This window comes from Pleurodeles waltl, chromosome 6, assembly GCF_031143425.1.
Source record: "Pleurodeles waltl isolate 20211129_DDA chromosome 6, aPleWal1.hap1.20221129, whole genome shotgun sequence".
Lineage (NCBI taxonomy): Eukaryota > Metazoa > Chordata > Amphibia > Caudata > Salamandridae > Pleurodeles > Pleurodeles waltl.
Window position 1 is genome coordinate 1,715,522,571 of NC_090445.1, and position 20,495 is coordinate 1,715,543,065.

Sequence of the window (20,495 nt, forward strand, 5' to 3'; positions counted from 1 at the left end):
TGTAGTTTATCACATTTCTGCAGATGAGGGCGGCTGGTGATATTTGTTGAGATGTGGATAGGGCTATGATTTGCCTGAAATTCACACAAGTCACTGAGGAGAGCCCACAATTGGTGCACAGGGTACATGATGACTCTGCTGTGAGACTGATGTCTAACACTCTTGCCTGAGTTTCCTCAGTTTAGGTCTCATTATTTCTGAGGAACCTCTGGCTTTGGCACTTGAGACAATAAACCGGGGTTAGCTTCTCTTGGGGTGCACTTTCTTTGAGCTATAATGGGGTTCTCTACTCCACAAGATTTCCAAGCTTATAATATCATAATACCTAGCTGCTGTCCAGACATTTTCTTTGTGGCCTAGCTGCTTCAGTGTGGATGCGATGTGATCTTGGACCACGGATGGAGTGAACGTTTCAATGATCAGATGCGCATGTTCGTGGGGTAAGATTTGAGAGTGTGGAGGTGGGGGTCACTTTGGGCTCACACGTGTCCAGCAGAGACTCAAAACCTACTGGCAAAGCTCCCATCAAAGGCCTGGAGTCCCTCCAATGGACACAGATGGAAATCTTTACTGTCAAACAATGATAGATGACATTTCACAAGAGATATTTTAGTCATAATTTTACTACTGAACTGGAAACAATTAAAAAGCTATTGTTAGAATTGAGTAACATACGCCCCCTGGAGTGCGGCCGGCACCTACCTTCAGGCAGAGCACTGGCTGGACGAAGAGTCCCCAGGAGCAGGGTCTGCAGAGAGAGGAGAGAGTGAGACCGCTGCTTCCAGTCCAGATTTGTGTCTTTTATGATTCTTTATATGTGATTTTTGCAATTTAACAATTCAGCAACAACAGGACAACAATCAAGAGAGACATTATCCTCAGCGGTATCCAGAACAGGACAAAGATTGTTCCCTACAGCTCATAACATACAGAAACCATGCTCAGTTTCCAGATCTTTCCGCCCTGAACCCTTACCACCTTACGGAACACCTTAACCTTGACTAGATCAGACCACCTAGGCACTCCTTCCCCAGAACTACAGGACATTTAAATCAAACTCACATTCTACCTTTAACCCCTTTGCTGCCAGGCCTTTTCCCTCTCCTGTGCCAAGCCTTTTTATGGCTATTTTGGATAGTTTGCGCTTAGGTGGTCATACTTTTTTGTCCACATAAGCTACCCAAGCCAAATTTGCGTCCTTTTTTTCCAACATCCTAGGGATTCGAAAGGTATCCAGAGTTTGTGGGTTCCCCTGGAGGAGACCAAGAAATTAGCAAAAATACAGCTAAAATTTTATTTTTTTCAGAAAAATTGGAAAAAAGTGCTGCAGAAGAAAGCATGTGTTTTTTCCCCTGAAAATGGGAGCAACAAAGGGTTTGCGCTGCTAAAATCACCATCTTCCCAGCTTTCAGGAACAGGCAGAGTTGAATTGGAAAACCAAATTTTTCAACACAATTTCGGCATTTTATTGGGACATACCCCATTTTTACTATTTTGTGTGCTTTCAGCCTCCTTTCAGTTAGTGACAGAAATGGGTGAGAAACCAATGCGGGATCCCAGACAGCTAAACATTTCTGAAAACTAGACAAAATTCTGAATTCAGCAAGGGGTCATTTGTGTAGATCCTTCAAGGTTTTCCTACATAAAAGGTACAGCTAATATAAAAAAATATTGAAATTGAGGTAAAAAATCCAGCCATTTCTGTCCACGTTTTCTTCTGTAACTTTTTCCAGATATGGCAGATTTTTTAAAGCAATATATTGTTACATCTGCTGGATTCTTCTGGGTCCGAGGATATACAGGGCTTGTAGGTTCATCAATAACCCTAGGTACCCAGAGCCAATAAATGAGCTGTACCTTGCAATGGGTTTTCATTGTACACCGGGTATACAGCCATTCATTTGGTGAAATATAAAGAGTGACAAATAAGTATCAAGGAAACCTTTGTATTTCCAAAATGGACACAAGATAAGGTGTTGAGGAGCAGTCGTTATTTGCACATCTCTGTATTCCGGGGTCCCCATAATAGCATGTGAATTACAGGGCATTTCTTAAATAGACTTCTTTTTTACACACTGTCTTACATTTGGAAGGAAAAAATGTAGAGAAAGACAAGGGGAAATAACACTTCTTCTTCTACTCTGTGTTCCCCCAAGTCTCCCAATAAAAATGGTACCTCACTTGTGTGGGTAGGCCTAATGCCCGCGACAGGAAACGCAACATGGACACATCACATTTTTACATTGAAATCTGACGTGTTTTTTGGAAAGTGCTTAGCTGTGGATTTTGGCCTCTAGCTCAGCCGGCACCTAGGGAAACCTACCAAACCTGTGCATTTTTAGAAACTAGACCCGTAGGGAAATTCAGGATGGGGTGACTTGTGGGGCTTTCACCAGGTTCTGGCACCCAGAATCCTTTGCAAACCTCAAAATTTACCTAAAAAACACTTTTCCCTCACATTTCAGTGATGGAAAGTTCTGGAATCTGAGAGGAGCCTCCACCCAGCATTCCCCCAAGTCTCCCGATAAAAATGGAACCTCACTTGTGTGGGTAGGCCTAGTGCCCGCGAAAGGAAATGGCCCAAAACACTATGTGGACATCAAATTTATCTATTACAAAACAACCTGTTTTTGCAAGGGGGGCACCTGCGTTTTTGTCCTGGGCTCAGTGTTTTCTTACCCAGAATCCTTGACCAACGTCAAATTTAGCTAAAAAATCTAATTTTCTTCACATTTCTGTGTGGGATCACGGCACTGGCACAAATTTATTCCCCTCAGTCTCCTGATAAAAATGATACCTCACTTGTGTAGGTGGACAAGGTGCCTGTGACAGGGAAGGGCTAAAAACATGTCAACATTGAGAGGGAACCAAAGTGGGTCCAAAAGGGCAGTTTGAAAAAAAAGCGTTTTTAGGCTGACAAGTGGAGCAGACTTTTAATTGGTATAGATGCAACTATGCTGGGTGGTATGAATTGTGTGGATTCCTGCAGATTCCAGAAGGTTCCATCACAAAAATGTAGGGAAAATGCGTGATTACAAGCAAAGTTGGTGGTTTGCAGGGCATTGTGGGTAAGAAAATGGTGTGCGGTGCATGTGAAGCACACCACCCTGGACTCACCCAGATGTTTAGTTTTCAGATGTGTCTAGGTCTTGTAGATTTTTCTACATGGCAGTGTCCTAAAGTCCAAAAAGTGCAGCCCTCACCATTCCACGTGGGACGATATTGAGAGTTAGACAAGCTCTCTTGGCCCAAATGCCGATAGGATAAGATCCTGTAGTTTGCAGGGGGGACTGAAAGACTGTTAGCCCCTTCAGTTAGGATGGGGGGGCATAACCATGCCCATACTGGTTGGCAGCTCCCACCCCTCTTTTTTTTTGTATTTATTCCCTAGCACCTAGTAGGCTTTCTGCTCCCCCCCGGGGGGTTCATCGGGGATACCTGCCCCATCTGCCCATCGGTGGGCAGAACAACTTTGTCCCTGTTTATTTGGAGTGGGGGTATGGCCATACCCCCACCCCCTTTTTTTAAAAAAAATCTTCCCTGGTGTTTAGTGAGCTTTCTGCTACCCTTGGGGGCAGAAGGGTCTAATAATAATTGGCCAATCTGCCCCCAAGGGGGTCAGAAATGGGCAGCAGTAATGTTCCCCAATGGTGAGCGACCCTTGCCCAAGGGGCCGCCCACCCAAACAAAACACACACACACACACACACAACAATCCCTGGTACCTAAGTGGTTTCTGCCCCCCTTGGGGGCAGATGGGCCTAATAGAAATAGGCCGATCTGCCCCCAAGGGGGGCAGAAATGGCCTAATATAATATGCCCTCCTGGGGAGCGACCCTTGTCTAAGGGGTTGCTCCCCTTATGTGAAATGTAAAAAAGAAATTAAAAAATCCTGGTATCTAGTGGTTTCTGCCCCCCCTTGGGGGTAGATTGGCCTAATATAAATAGGCCGTTCTGCAAGGGAGGCAGAAATGGCCTAAAATAAATGTGTCCCCCTTGGGGAGCGACCCTTGCCTAAGGGGCCACCCCCCTTGTTTGTGTACCTAAGATATACAAACTCCCTGGTGTCTAGTGGGCATTTCTGAAGCCCGATCGCTATGCGATTGTGCTGCAGGAACACTCAGAGACACTGAAGGAAAGGAAAAGCCTTTCCTTTCCTATCCTGCCTCTCTGACCTGCCCCCTACCCCGTCCGAGGAGAAACTAATCAGTGCTTCCAGCGCAATGGAGGTGCCCTCTGATGAGGTCAGCATGCGATTGCACGCTGGCGTCATCAGATGTCACTGGGTGGGTCGGGTGGCAGGGGATCCCTGTCCAGGGGAGGGCGAGCGCTTCTCCCGAGGGCAGGTGCTAGGTTATGCGCTGGGCACACGAGCGCTGGGCCACTGGACGTAACCATTATGTGCCTCATTATGACCCTGGCGGGCGGCGGAGGCCGCCCGCCAGGATCCCGCCCTCCATTATACCGCTCCGCGGTCAGAAGACCGCGGAGGGTATTATGAGTTTTTCCCTGGGCTGGCGGGCGGTCTCCAAAAGACCGCCCGCCAGCCCAGGGAAAAACTCCCTTCCCACGAGGATGCCGGCTCGTAATCGAGCCGGCGGAGTGGGAAGGTGCGACGGGTGCAGTGGCACCCGTCGCGTATTTCAGTGTCTGCAAGGCAGACACTGAAATACTTTGCGGGGCCCTCTTACGGGGGCCCCTGCCGTGCCCATGCCATTGGCATGGGCACGGCAGGGGCCCCCAGGGGCCCCGCGACCCCCCCTACCGCCATCCTGTTCATGGAGGCTTTCCCGCCATGAACAGGATGGCGGTAGGGGGGGTCAGAATCCCCTCGGCGGCGCAGCGAGCTGCGCCGCCTTGGAGGATTCTAAGGGGCAGTGGAAAACCGGCGGGAGACCGCCGGTTTTCCCGTTCTGACCGCGGCCAAAGCGCCGCGGTCAGAATGACCAAGGGAGCACCGCCGGCCTGTCGGCGGTGCTCCCGCCCCCGTTGGCCCTGGCGGTAGAGAACCGCCAGGGTCAGAATGAGGGCCTATGTCCTTTACTTTTTGGTTTTCCTTTATTATGAATCACATACATTTTCATTCTTACTACGTTCTCGCTCCTTGACTCTTGCAAAATGAATCCCACCAACACCATCGCCAGCTTTACCGTGGTTCTTGAGCCCCGTGGGGCACACTTAGACCCTGGCTTCCTATCTCTTAAGCAACTCAAATGACGATTCCCCAGCTACAGAACTGACATTAGTTCTGAGAGTTAGCAAAGTATCTGAAAAAGTACCTTGTGACAAGAAAAACACTGTCCATGCCCCATCTGCACAGACTCCCTCAACCTGACCACTGGATTGGGATGATAGTAGGTCCCCTGTGCACAAGTTTATAACTAGACAAAAACTACTCAGTCGTCTGGCTCATAATATTGGGGCCATTATCTGACACAGAGACCTCCGGTTGCCCTTACTACAAAAAAAGAATCCTCTTTGAACACAATCACATTCCTAGATGCGACCTTGTCCATCATTCTAACTTCCAGCCATTTTGTGAAATATTCCACCAGGTCCAGGGCTTCAGCGTGTTACTTTGGAAATGTGGCCAGAACATCAGTACCATGTCTCCGACAGGGCCGGGGGTCATTCCACCAAAGAAGATTCTGTCACACACGGCTTGCCTGAATGATCACTGCACGCGCACACTGCCTGACTGATCACTGCACGCGCACACCTGCCTGACTGATCACTGCACGCGCACACCTGCCTGACTGATCACTGCACGCGCACACCTGCCTGACTGATCACTGCACGCGCACACCTGCCTGACTGATCACTGCACGCGCACACCTGCCTGACTGATCACTGCACGCGCACACATGCCTGACTGATCACTGCACGCGCACACCTGCCTGACTGATCACTGCACACGCACACTTGCCTGACTGATCACTGCACGCGCACATTTGCCTGACTGATCACTGCACGCGCACTCCTGCCTGACTGATCACTGCACGCGCACACTTGCCTGACTTATCACTGCACGAGCACACACTGCCTGACTTATCCCTGCACGCGCACACCTGCCTGACTTATCCCTGCAAGCGCACACTTGCCTGACTGATCACTGCACGCGCACACTTGCCTGACTTATCACTGCACGAGCACACACTGCTTGACTTATCCCTGCACGCGCACACTTGCCTGACTTATCCCTGCAAGCGCACACTTGCCTGACTGATCACTGCACGCGCACACTTGCCTGACTGATCACTGCACGCGCACACTTGCCTGACTTATCACTGCACACGCACACCTGCCTGACTGATCACTGCACGCGCATACTTGCCTGACTGATCACTGCACATGCACACCTGCCTGATCACTGCACACACACACCTGCCTGACTGATCACTGCACGCGCACACTTGCCTGACTGATCACTGCACGCGCACACTTGCCTGACTGATCACTGCACGCGCACACTTGCCTGACTGATCACTGCACGCGCACACCTGCCTGACTGATCACTGCACGCGCACACTTGCCTGACTGATCACTGCACGCGCACTCCTGCCTGACTGATCACTGCACGCGCACACTTGCCTGACTTATCACTGCACGAGCACACACTGCCTGACTTATCCCTGCACGCGCACACTTGCCTGACTTATCCCTGCAAGCGCACACCTGCCTGACGGATCACTGCACACACACACCTGCCTGACTGATCACTGCACGCGCACACAGTACACCCATACCCAGATATCCACTCATTCATCAATGCCAGCCCACCAGGAAAACTTCCTGATGCGCCTGTTAATGCCAGACATTCCGACCATCTTCATGTCCCAAATTACAAATCCCCGTCCTTAGCACAACAGGGGAAGTACTTTACCTCCACACATCAAACTTCCATCATACTCAGTCTGCTCGGGTGTGTGACTGACAACCAAAGCCGACATCCCGCGGCTTCTACATCAGGCGTCACAACAGAGCTGGCGTTGCCGCACCAGAGTCTACAACAATGCAAACACCACACTGGCCTTAGTGTACAACTGGAAATGCAGGAACAACGAACGCCATGCTGACGCGTCCTTTTACAATGACTACCATCACGGCGACTGATGGTACATAAACAGCAGTAATTATTTAAAAGCAATGTGAAGCCAACAAACATTTCAGTTACCCTTTCACTTTGGACAAGCTTTGAATTCAGCCAAAGAATGTAACCGCTTTGGGGAAATGCATTCATTAGTTCAAAAGCACCACTGTAACGTTTCTGCATTACAGGCCATGCAACAAGAGAATGACTTGTAATCCAACCTTACAGTTTAGTAATATTCATCGACGTGTCCCAAGGCGTAGAACAGCATTTTGCTGCATGTGGGAAGTTTGTTTTATGTAGTTTGGAATGTGTCCAGGTCCCACATGCAGCAGCCAGACAGAGCTTCACCCAACCTCACTGGACACGTCCAGCTTCCTTCAAGAAGGAGGAACTGCCCCGTCCCCAGGTCTGAGCCTAAGACCCAACCAGGCGCACCCCCTTGACCCCCACCCGCCCTAAGACACACACCTGGAGCACCCTCTTGAACCCCCGCCCTAAGACCCAATCAGGAGCACCCCCTTACCCTCCACCCTAAGACCCACACCAAGCGCACCCCACTTGACCCCCCCGCCCTAAGACCCACACCAAGCACACCCCCGCCCTAAGACCCAACCAAGCGCACCCCCTCAACCCCGCACGTCCTTAAGCAGCGTTTCCTCAACTCCGAACACTCTGGGACGCGCTCCCTTTCCCTAAAACCGACCCCTCCCTGGGCCCTGAGACCCCACCAGGTGCAACCCCCCCCCCCCCCACTAACGTTAGTCACTAATGTTGGCAACTACAATGATTCATTTCGCTGTAGTGACGTGCGTTGTAATGCAATTCGAAATAGAAAATGATTCGCCATAAAGACGGGGTTGTAATGACTCCGCCATGGTGCTGGTCTCGTTGTAAAGGCGGAACATTATATCGCCTTCGTGAACTCATCCTCAACCTTGAAGAACACACTCAGATCAGCATTAAGCTTGCCTCCTTCTGTTACACTTTAATCAGTCAGAATCACTCTATCGTCCATCATCAGTTCCACCCAGGGCTCCTCAGGTGTGGTGGACACTGGCTTCTCCCCTGCGTTGTACATGAGTTCACCCTCTATCGAGAACACCACCCCCGCCCCCTGCCCCCATTCTCCCTGATCTGAGCAGCCTCAAGGAGCCAGCTGGACAGGCCACAGTATGAACATACTCCACATAACACTGATCATATACCTTCACAATGACAGCCAAGCGTGCCAAGTATCTGCTGCCCGCAGGGGATTACCTGCTAACAAGCAACTTGTGAACACGTCAAGCACCAAATAAAAAATTTCTGAAATAATCTATATCATACATGTAAACTCCACCCCAGTGATGTTTCACTGACAGTGAGCACAGTTTCTGATACAGAAAGGCTTCCTGGTTTCACTTAAGATGTTCTGGTTTCTTTTCCAATATTTCCTTCATTCTGTCATTTACCAGTCATGGGAACATTCCATGATCTCTCTTAATCTCTCACAGAAAACCAGCAAAACTCATCACAAACAAGTCAGGAGTCACTCACCTCGGTTTGCAGCAGTGTAGGCAGATTTTCCTGAAAAATAAAACACATTTCGTGAGTCTTAAGTTCACAGAGGTTACTCAGCCATCCTTTCACTGATCACAAATGCTTATAGTAGGAGGTTGGAGCAGAGAGGGGGGAGGGAACCACAGCCTCAGGGGCGCAGCTCAGTCAGCTTCGAGGAGGTTTAAATCTCACATTTTACACCTAAGCTAGCATTGGGCCAGAGGGTGAATGTGTGAGGTGACCAGGGCCCTGGGTGGACTCTTCCCACAAGGAGGAGGCTCAGTGGTGATTTGCATCAGGTAGGTCTCTGGGGCGGGTTTACAGTTTGATGGACAGGTGTCTGTAGCAACCGCCCAAACTCAAGGCCTGCCCGCCTGATTATGAGTTGGAAAGACCACAGGTATGACTCCAATGGTACATTTAACTATGTCAGGGTGAATTGTCCCTTGGTGGCCCAATGGAGAAGGTACCAACCTCAAGTAAGCCATCCGACTCTATTTAGAGTGGACAGCTAGATTTGTTTTCCCTTAAACTCTCTGTCACGCCCAGACATACCATGGCAGTAAAGGAGAGTAAAAACATAAAAATTATCCCACACCATGGAAGAAAACTGGAGTGGGGAGGTCCTTTTTTTTATTTTTCAAAAACAAACTCCAGCTTTCAGGTTTGTTTTCGAAAAACAAAAAACTTTGGAAAGCTTTTAGGCAGCCACCAGGTTTGAAGGAGCCAACCATTAAACGTTTCCTACATGGACAGGAACCGCCAGGACAGTGGAGCCTGCCAGTGTATAAAGATGTCTGCTGAGGGGCATCTGTGAACCTGCTGGGAGGGGTGAAGCAGTCAAGGTCTCACCCCCCTCCTTCCTTCACTCAGTCTACTGAATCCTAAACCCTCAGCCTAGGGGGCCACAGTGGGCCAAGATCAATGGTTTGGGTTACTACCCGAGGGATTGCCAGTGGTTAGACTATTTGCAAACATTTGCCCCATTACCTTCTGGTGCTTGCGTACGCCTGGAACCTGAGAGTGGCGTAGCGCTCCAAGCGTACTGCTGCCGGTGCTCGTGAATTCCAAACAGTAGGAAATTTGCACCCGTTCAAGGAGTACTTCTATGGGTGCAGATTTGCTACTTCATTTGTAAACCAACCTCTTCAGTACATATTTACAAAGAAGTGTTGCAAAGCTCTGCAGCAAGAACAGTGGCTGCGTTGCGTCCCCTGAGGAGACCAGAGCTGCGCCACTTGTTTAAAGAGATGGAGCAGTTCCGCCCTCTCCGCGCGCAGCATTATATTTTAATAAACACGGCCCATATATTTTAGCATTCTCGAAGGGAAAGCGGTCCTGCGAAGTGCTTACCACTTCCTTGGAATAAGCGGTAAAGTATTAGGGCCATATTTATGACAATGTGACGCAACGCAGCCAGTCACCTCGCTGTGCTGCGTTACAGGGAAAGGGCAGGAACGCGCCACATTTATCACAATACGCTGCATCCTGGCGTTCTCCCTGCACTGGTGCACAATACACTGCATCCTTGCGTTCTCCCTGCACTGGTGCACAATACGCTGCATCCTTGCGTTCTCCCTGCGCTGGTGCATAATGCGCTGCATCCTTGCATTCTCCCTGCACTGGTGCACAATGCGCTGCATCCTTGCGTTCTCCCGGCGCTGGTGCACAATGCCCTGCATCCTTGCATTCTCCCTGCGCTGGTGCAGAATGCCCTGCATCCTTGTGTTCGCCCTGCGCTGGTGCACAATACACTGCATCCTTGCGATCACCCTGCGCTGGTGCACAATACGCTGCATCCTTGCGATCACCCTGCGCTGGTGCACAATACGCTGCATCCTTGTGTTCTCCTGGCGCTGGTGCACAATACACTGCATCCTTGCTTTCTCCCGACGCTGGTGCACAATACGCTGCATCCTTGCGTTCTCCCTGCGCTGGTGCACAATGCGCTGCATCCTTGCATTCTCCCTGCACTTGTGCACAATGCGCTGCATCCTTGCGTTCTCCCGGCGCTGGTGCACAATGCGTTGCATCCTTGCATTCTCCCTGCGCTGGTGCAGAATGCGCTGCATCCTTGCGTTCGCCCTGCGCTGGTGCACAATACACTGCATCCTTGCGATCACCCTGCGCTGGTGCACAATACGCTGCATCCTTGTGTTCTCCTGGCGCTGGTGCACAATACGCTGCATCCTTGCTTTCTCCCGGCGCTGGTGCACAATACGCTGCATCCTTGCATTCTCCCGGCGCTGGTGCACAATGCGCTGCATCCATGCGTTCTCCCTGCGCTGGTGCACAATGCGCTGCATCCTTGTGTTCTCCCTGCGCTGGTGCACAATGCGCTGCATCCTTGCGTTCTCCCGGCGCTTGTGCACAATACGTTGCATTCATGCGTTCTCCCTGCGCTGGTGCACAATACGCTGCATCCTTGCGTTCTCCCTGCGCTAGTGCACAATGCGCTGCATCCGTGTGTTCTCCCTGCGCTGGTGCACAATACGCTGCATCCTTGCGTTCTCCCTGCGCTGGTGCACAATGCGCTGCATCCTTGCGTTCTCCCTGCGCTGGTGCACAATGCGCTGCATCCTTGCGTTCTCCCTGCGCTGGTGCACAATGCGCTGCATCCTTGCGTTCTCCCAGTGCTGGTGCACAATGCGCTGCCTCGCGCCAACGTTGCAAGCAGGATTGTCATTGTGTAGAAGGGGCACCTTAGTGTACAAAAACAATCCCCAGAGGCTGTTTCCTCTTTCTATGTGTGCCGCAGAATGCCCTAAACGCGCCACTTCAAAGTTGCGATTTCCTATGATTTCCTAAAGCCTTTTAGCGACTGGGTCACCTGTTACTGAGTTTATAAATGAGTTTAGCACATTTTTACAACTGGTTAGTGGTCGCAAATCCTGTGATTTACCGGATTGCATGTTTTGTGGCCACTGTATAGCGCCGCACATCTGGCCCCAGGCGCTACAGTCACAGATGTGTGGGTCAGCGATGAAGAACTGGATCAGGGTGAGATGGGCGTCCTGAAGTGTGTCCTTCGGGGTAAAGGCAGAGGTAGGAGCACAGAGGGGAACCCGGACCCCCCTAAAGAGGGACTGGAAGAGACGGAGCACAACTGACCGCGCCTGCTGTAAAGGATAATATTCAGTTACTTGGAGAAGCAGCGAAGCGCGGGTCACTCACTGAAATGAGTCACATCCTAGCCTCAAGCCACCTCCCTCCAGCATGCCTCTAGTAATGCAGCACTGAAGTACTTCCCCAGGCATTACTCCAGAGTTCTCCCTCACCCTTCCTGAATGTACTCCTCCACTGTGGGACAGGGCAGGACAGAGACTGAGTTCAAGGACAGGGATGACTTCTCACAGACCCAGGCATTACTCCAGAGTTCTCCCTCACCCTTCCTGAACCGACTCCTCCACTGTGGGACAGGGCAGGACAGAGACTGAGTTCAAGGACAGAGCTGACTCCTCACAGACCCAGGCATTACTCTAGAGTTCTCCCTCACCCTTCCTGAATGTACTCCTCCACTGTGGGACAGGGCAGGACAGAGACTGAGTTCAAGGACAGGGATGACGGATCACAGAGCCAGGCATTACTCTAGAGTTCCCCCTTCACCCTTCGTATGGGGCAGGGCAGGACAAGGACTGAGTTCAAGGACAGGGATGATGGATCACAGAGCCGCAGGGCTTCAAGCTGTCTCTAAGAATCATCTGACAGGAACCCTGTGTACAAAGCTTCAGAGAGTAACAAAAACAGACAGAAGCACATCAACTACTATATTTAGTGCTCGGTAGCCTCTCTCAGGCCACTGATATACCACTCAGTGCTTTGTATCCTTGAAGTCACTGTTGTCACACCAGGGCCCACAATATACTCAGTGGATGCCACTGATAGCATACCAGAGCTTGTAGTATACTCAGTGCTTTGTACCCTCTAAGGACACTGCTAGCACACCACAGTACACAGTACGCTCAATGCTTTGTATCCTCTCTCAAGGCACTGTTAAGGCACCACAGCCCAGGACATACTCAGTGCTTTACAGCATCGCTCAGGGCACTGCTTTCACCACAGCACACAGTACCTTGTACCCTCTCTCAGGGCACTGCTATCACCACAGCACACATTACCTTGTACCCTGTCAGGGCACTGCTATCACCACAGCACACAGTACCTTGTACCCTCTCGGGGCACTGCTATCACCACAGCACACAGTACCTTGTACCCTCTAAGGGCACTGCTATCACACCACAGCACACAGTACCTTGTACCCTCTCTCAGGGCACTTCTATCACCACAGCACACAGTACCTTGTACCCTCTCTCAGGGCACTGCTATCACCACAGCATACAGTACATTGTACCCTCTCTCATCACTGCTATCACCACAGCACAGAGTACATTGTACCCTCTCTCATCACTGCATTCACACCACAGCACACAGAACCTTGTACCCTCTCTCAGGGCACTGCTATCACCACAGCACACACTACCTTGTACCCTCTCTCATCACTGCTATCACACCACAGCACACAGTACCTTGTACTCTCCCACGGCACTGCTATCACACCAGAGCACACAGTACCTTGAACCCTCTCAGGGCACTGCTATCACCACAGCACACAGTACCTTGTACCCTCTCTCAGGGCACTGCTATCACCACAGCACACAGTACCTTGTACCCTCTCTCATCACTGCTATCACACCACAGCACACAGTACCTTGTACCCTCTCGGGGCACTGCTATCACCACAGCATACAGTACCTTGTACCCTCTCTCAGAGCAGTGCTCTCACACCGCAGCACACAGTACCTTGTACCCTCTCAGGGCACTGCTATCACACCACAGCACACAGTACCTTGTACCCTCTCAGGGCACTGCTATCACCACAGCACACAGTACCTTGTACCCTCTTGGGGCACTGCTATCACCACAGCACACGCTACCTTGTACCCTCCCAGGTCACTGCTATCACCACCACAGCACACAGTACCTTGTACCCTCTCTCAGGGCACTGCTATCACCACAGCACACAGTACCTTGCACCCTCTCTCATCACTGCTATAACACAACAGCACACAGTACCTTGAAACCTCTCTCATCACTGCTATCAGACCACAGCACACAGTACCTTGTACCCTCTCTCATCACTGCTATCACACCACAGCACACAGTACCTTGTACCCTCTCTCATCACTGCTATCACACCACAGCACACAGTACCTTGAACCCTCTCTCATTACTGCTATCACACCACAGCACACAGTACCTTGTACCCTCTCTCAGGGCACTGCTATCACACCACAGCACACAGTACCTTGTACCCTCTCAGGGCACTGCTATCACCACAGCACACAGTACCTTGTACCCTCTCTCAGGGCACTGCTATAACCACAGCACACAGTACCTTCTACTCTCCCAGGGCACTGCTATCACCACAGCACACAGTTCCTTCTACTCTCCCAGGGCACTGCTATCACCACAGCATACAGTACCTTGTACCCTCTCAGGGCACTGCTATCACCACAACACACAGTACCTTGTACACTTTCTCAGGGTACTGCTATCACCACAGCACAAAGTACCTTGAACCCTCCCAGGGCACTGCTATCACCACAGCATACAGTACCTTGTACTCTCCCAGGGCACTGCTATCACCACAGCACACAGTACCTTGTACCCTCTCAGGGCACTGCTATCACCACAACACACAGGACCTTGTACCCTCTCTCAGGGCACTGCTATCACCACAACACACATTGTGCTTATCCTGGCACTGCTCCCACACAACAGCCTAAAGTATTGCCCCTGCTTTGCACTCTTTCTGATGGCACCACTATCAGGGTACACCACACGGTATACTCTGTGCTTTACCGCCTTCCACAGTGTCCTGGAGCTGATCACATCTTACTGGAAGCTGGTCCAGAAAGGCACAGGGTGTTTCAGCTAAGCAGCCAATCAGAATGGCTGACACATGGGGGGAGGTTTTAATGGCCAAAGACTAGTCATACGGATTGGTGAAACACCGAACTGGTACAAGTCTAGGAAGCTTTAAAAGTTGTTTATGCTTTGGGGTTGTAGACTGAGAAGTGAATTAGTGCAGTCAATGACCCTGCATCAGCAGTGCAGCAACAAGGAATACCTGCTCCACCCACTCCATGTAAAGCAAGCAGATCTAGAAGCATGAATGTACCCCCACCCCTGCTCCACCCTCCTCCATGTAAAGCAAGCAGGTCTAGAAGCATGCATGTACACCCACCCCTGCTCCACCCACTCCATGTAAAGCAAGCAGATCTAGAAGCATGCATGTACCCCACCCCTGCTCCACCCACCTCCATGTAAAGCAAGCAGATCTAGAGGCATGCATGTACCACCACCCTTCCTCCACCCACCTCCATGTAAAGGGAGCAGGTCTCCAACCATGGATGTATCCCCAACCCCTGCTCCACCCACCTCCATGTAAAGGAACCAGGTCTAGAAGCATGCATGTACCCCCACCCCTGCTCCACCCACCTCCATGTAAAGCAAGCAGATCTAGAAGCATGCATGTACCCCCACCCATGCTCCACCCACCTCCATGTAAAGCAAGCAGATCTAGAAGCATGCATGTATCTCACCCCTTCTCCACCCACCTCCATGTAAAGCAAGCAAACCTAGAAGCATGCATGTACCCCCACCCCTGCTCCACCCACCTCCATGTAAAGCAAGCAGATCTAGAAGCATGCATGTACCCCCACCCCTGCTCCATCCACCTCCATGTAAAGCAAGCAGATCTAGAAGCATGCTGTAGGAAAGTACCATCTTGCCTAGCATGTTACCCCCATTTTTCACTGTATATATGTTGTTTTAGTTGTATGTGTCACTGGGACCCTGCCAGCCAGGGCCCCAGTGCTCATAAGTGTGCCCTGAATGTGTTACCTGTGTTATGACTAACTGTCTCACTGAGGCTCTGCTATCCAGAACCTCAGTGGTTATGCTCTCTCATTTCTTTCAAATTGTCACTAACAGGCTAGTGACCAATTTCACCAATTTACATTGGCATACTGGAACACCCTTATAATTCCCTAGTATATGGTACTGAGGTACCCAGGGTATTGGGGTTCCAGGAGATCCCTATGGGCTGCAGCATTTCTTTTGCCACCCATAGGGAGCTCTGACAATTCTTACACAGGCCTGCCACTGCAGCCTGAGTGAAATAACGTCCACGTTATTTCACAGCCATTTACCACTGCACTTAAGTAACTTATAAGTCACCTATATGTCTAACCTTTACCTGGTAAAGGTTAGGTGCAAAGTTACTTAGTGTGTGGGCACCCTGGCACTAGCCAAGGTGCCCCCACATTGTTCAGGGCAAATTCCCCGGACTTTGTGAGTGCGGGGACACCATTACACGCGTGCACTACACTTAGGTCAATACCTATGTGTAGCTTCACAATGGTAACTCCGAATATGGCCATGTAACATGTCTATGATCATGGAATTGCCCCCTCTATGCCATCCTGGCATTGTTGGCACAATCACATGATCCCACAGGTCTGTAGCTCAGACCTGGGTACTGCCAAACTACCTTTCCCGGGGTTTCACTGCAGCTGCTGCTGCTGCCAACCCCTCAGACAGGTTTCTGCCCTCCTGGGGTCCAGCCAGGCTTGGCCCAGGATGGCAGAACAAAGGACTTCCTCAGAGAGAGGGTGTTACACCCTCTCCCTTTGGAAAAAGGTGTCAGGGCTGGGGAGGAGTGGCCTCCCCCAGCCTCTGGAAATGCTTTCATGGGCACAGATGGTGCCCATTTCTGCATAAGCCAGTCTACACCAGTTCAGGGACCCCTCAGCCCTGCTCTGGCGCGAAACTGGACAAAGGAAAGGGGAGTGGCCACTCCCCTGACCTGCACCTCCCCTGGGAGGTGCCCAGAGATCCTCCAGTGTGCTCCAGACCTCTGCCATCTTGGAAACAGAGGTGCTGCTGGCACACTGGACTGCTCTGAGTGGCCAGGGCCAGCAGGTGACGTCAGACTCCTTCTGATAGGCTCCTTCAGGTGTTGCTAGCCTATCTTCTCTCCTAAGTAGCCAAACCCTCTTTTCTGGCTATTTAGGGTATCTGCTTTGGGGATTTCCTTAGATAACGAATGCAAGAGCTCATCCGAGTTCCTCTGCATCTCTCTCTTCACCTTCTGCCAAGGAATCGACTGCTGACCGCGCTGGAAGCCTGCAAAACTGCAACAAAGTAGCGAAGACGACTACTGCAACTCTGTAATGCTGATCCTGCCGCCTTCTCGACTGTTTTCCTGGTGGTGCATGCTGTGGGGGTAGTCTGCCTCCTCTCTGCACTAGAAGCTCCGAAGAAATCTCCCGTGGGCGACGGAATCTTCCCCCTGCTACCGCAGGCACCAAAGAACTGCATCACCGGTACCCTGGGTCTCCTCTCAGCATGACGAGCGAGGTCCCTTGAATCCAGCAACTCTGTCCAAGTGACTCCCACAGTCCAGTGACTCTTCAGTCCAAGTTTGGTGGAGGTAAGTCCTTGCCTCCCCTCGCCAGACTGCATTGCTGGGAACCGCGACTTTTGCAGCTACTCCAGCCTCTGTGCATTTCCGGCGGAAATCCTTTGTGCACAGCCAAGCCTGGGTCCACGGCACTCTAACCTGCATTGCACGACTTTCTAAGTCTTCCTCCGGCGACGTGGGACTCCTTTGTGCGACTTCGGGTGAGCACCATTTCACTCCTCTTCGTAGTGCCTGTTCTGGCACTTCTGCAGGTGCTGCCCGCTTCTGAGAGGGCTCCTTGTCTTGCTGGGCGCCCCTTCTGTCCCCTGACGCAATTGGCGACATCCTGGTCCTTCCTGGGCCACAGCAGCATCCAAAAACGCTAACCGCACAACTTGCAGCTCGCAAGGCTTGTTGGCGGTCTTTCTTCAGGAAAACACTTCTGCACGACTCTCCACGGCGTGGCGGATCCATCTTCCAAAGGGGAAGTCTGTAGCCCTTGTCGTTCCTGCAGAATCCTCAGCTTCTACTGTCCAGTAGCAGCTTCTTTGCACCCACAGCTGGCATTTCCTGGGCATCTGCCCATCTCCGACTTGCTTGTGACTTTTGGACTTGGTCCCCTTGTTCCACAGGTACCCTCGACTGGAAATCCATCATTGTTGCATTGCTGGTTTGTGTCTTTCCTGTAGAATTCCCCTATCACGACTTCTATGTCCTTTGGGGAACTTTAGTGCACTTTGCACTCACTTTTCAGGGTCTCGGGATGGGCTATTTTTCTAACCCTAACTGTTTTCTTACAGTCCCAGCGACCCTCTACAAGGTCACATAGGTTTGGGGTCCATTTGTGGTTCGCATTCCACTTTTGGAGTATATGGTTTGTGTTGCCCCTATCCCTATGTGTCCCCATTGCATCCTATTGTAACTATACATTGATTGCACTGTTTTCTAATACTATACTGCATATTTTTGGTATTGTGAACATATATCTTGTGTATATTTGCTATCCTCATACTGAGGGTACTCACTGAGATACTTTTGGCATATTGTTATAAAAATAAAGTACCTTTATTTTTAGTATATCTGTGTATTGTGTTTTCTTATGATATTGTGCAAGTGACACTTGTGGTACTGTAGGAGCTTCACTCGTCTCCTAGTTCAGCCTCAGCTGCTCTGCTAAGCTACCATTATCTATCAGCCTAAGCTGCTAGACACCCCATACACTAATAAGGGATGCCTGGTGCAAGGTGTAAGTACCCCTTGGTACTCACTACGAGCCAGTCCAGCCTCCGACACATGCATGTACCCCCACCCTGCTCCACCCACCTCCATGTAAAGGGAGCAGGTCTAGAAGCATGCATGTAACCCCACCCCTGCTCCACCCACCTACATGTAAAGCAAGCAGATCTAGAAGCATGCATGTATCCCACCCCTTCTCCACCCACCTCCATGTAAAGCAAGCAGATCTAGAAGCATGCATGTATCCCACCCCTTCTCCACCCACCTCCATGTAAAGCAAGCAGACCTAGAAACATGCATGTACCCCCACCCCTGCTCCACCCACCTCCATGTAAAGCAAGCAGATCTAGAAGCATGCATGTACCCCCACCCCTGCTCCACCCACCTCCATGTAAAGCAAGCAGATCTAGAAGCATGCATGTATCCCACCCCTTCTCCACCCACCTCCATGTAAAGCAAGCAGACCTAGAAGCATGCATGTACCCCCACCCCTGCTCCACCCACCTCCATGTAAAGCAAGCAGATCTAGAAGCATGCATGTACCCCCACCCCTGCTCCACCCACCTCCATGTAAAGCAAGCAGATCTAGAAGCATGCATGTATCCCACCCCTGCTCCACCCACCTCCATGTAAAGCAAGCAGATCTAGAAGCATGCATGTACCCCCACCCCTTCTCCACCCACCTACATGTAATGCAAGCAGATCTAGAAGCATGCATGTACCCGTCCCCTGCTCCACCCACCTCTATGTAAAGCAAGCAGATCTAGAAGCATGCATGTACCCCACCCCTGCTCCATCCACCTCCATGTAAAGCAAGCAGATCTAGAAGCATGCCTGTATCCCACCCCTGCTTCACCCACCTACATGTAAGGCAAGCAGACCTAGAAGCATGCATGTACCCAATCCCTGCTCCACCCACCTCTATGTAAAGCAAGCAGGTCTAGAAGCATGGATGTATCCCACCCCTGCTCCACCCAGTTCTATGTAAAGCAAGCAAATCTAGAAGCATGCATGTTCCCCCTCTCTTCTCCACCCACCTCCATGTAAAGGAAGCAGATCTAGAAGAATGCATGTACCCCCACCCCTGCTCCACCCACCTCCATGTAAAGCAAGCAGATCTAGAAGCATGAATGCATCCCACCCCTGCTCCACCCAGTTATATGTAAAGCAAGCAAATCTAGAAGCATGCATGTATCCCCACCCCTGCTCCACCCACCTCCATGTAAAGCAAGCAGATCTAGAAGCATGGATGTATCGCACCCCTGCTCCACCCACCTCCATGTAAAGCAAGCAGGTCTAGAAGCATAAATGTACCCCCACCCACCTCTATGTAAAGCAAGCAGGTCTAGAAGCATGCATGTATCCCACCCCTGCTCCACCCACCTCCATGTAAAGCAAGCAGATCTAGAAGCATGCATGTACCCAATCCCTGCTCCACCCACTTCCATGTAAAGCAAGCAGATCTAGAAGCATGCATGTATCCCACCCCTGCTCCACCCACCTCCATGTAAAGCAAGAAGATCTAGAAGCACACATGTACCCCCACCCCTGCTCCACCCACCTCCATGTAAAGCAAGCAGGTCTAGAAGCATGCATGCACCCCCACCCCGCTCCACCCTCCTCCATGTAAAGCAAGCAGGTCTAGAAGCATGCATGTATCCCACCCCTGCTCCACCCACCTACATGTAAAGCAAGCAGGTCTAGAAGCATGCATGCACCCCCACCCCTGCTCCACCCACCTCCATGTAAAGCAAGCACATCTAGAAGCATGCATGTACCCGACCCCTGCTCCACCCACCTCTATGTAAAGCAAGCAGATCTAGAAGCATACATGTACCCAGTCCCTGCTCCACCCACCTCTATGTAAAGCAAGCAGGTCTAGAAGCATGGATGTATCCCACCCCTGCTCCATCCAGTTCCATGTAAAGCAAGCAAATCTAGAAGCATGCATGTACCCCCCTCCCTGCTCCACCCACCTTCATGTAAAGCAAGCAGATCTGGAAGAATGCATGTGCCCCCACCCCTGCTCCACCCACCTCCATGTAAAGCAAGCAGATCTAGAAGCATGAATGTATCCCACCCCTGCTCCACCCAGTTCTATGTAAAGCAAGCAAATCTAGAAGCATGCATATATCCCCACCCCTGCTCCATCCACCTCCA

At 51.0% G+C, this 20,495-nt stretch overlaps 1 protein-coding gene across 1 annotated transcript in view; it reads right to left on the bottom strand.

Annotated features, from left to right (window-relative positions):
• The window catches only part of LOC138301826 (RLA class I histocompatibility antigen, alpha chain 11/11-like), a 129,141-nt gene that overhangs the window by 12,518 nt on the left and 96,128 nt on the right, over positions 1-20,495 (bottom strand). Inside the window, exons 4-5 of the mRNA XM_069242323.1 lie at positions 8,630-8,659; positions 703-748 (exon numbers count right to left, since the gene is read on the bottom strand). Coding sequence (XP_069098424.1) covers positions 705-748; positions 8,630-8,659 — 74 coding nt within the window. The 3' untranslated portion in view covers positions 703-704. The remainder of the gene's footprint in view (positions 1-702; positions 749-8,629; positions 8,660-20,495) is intronic.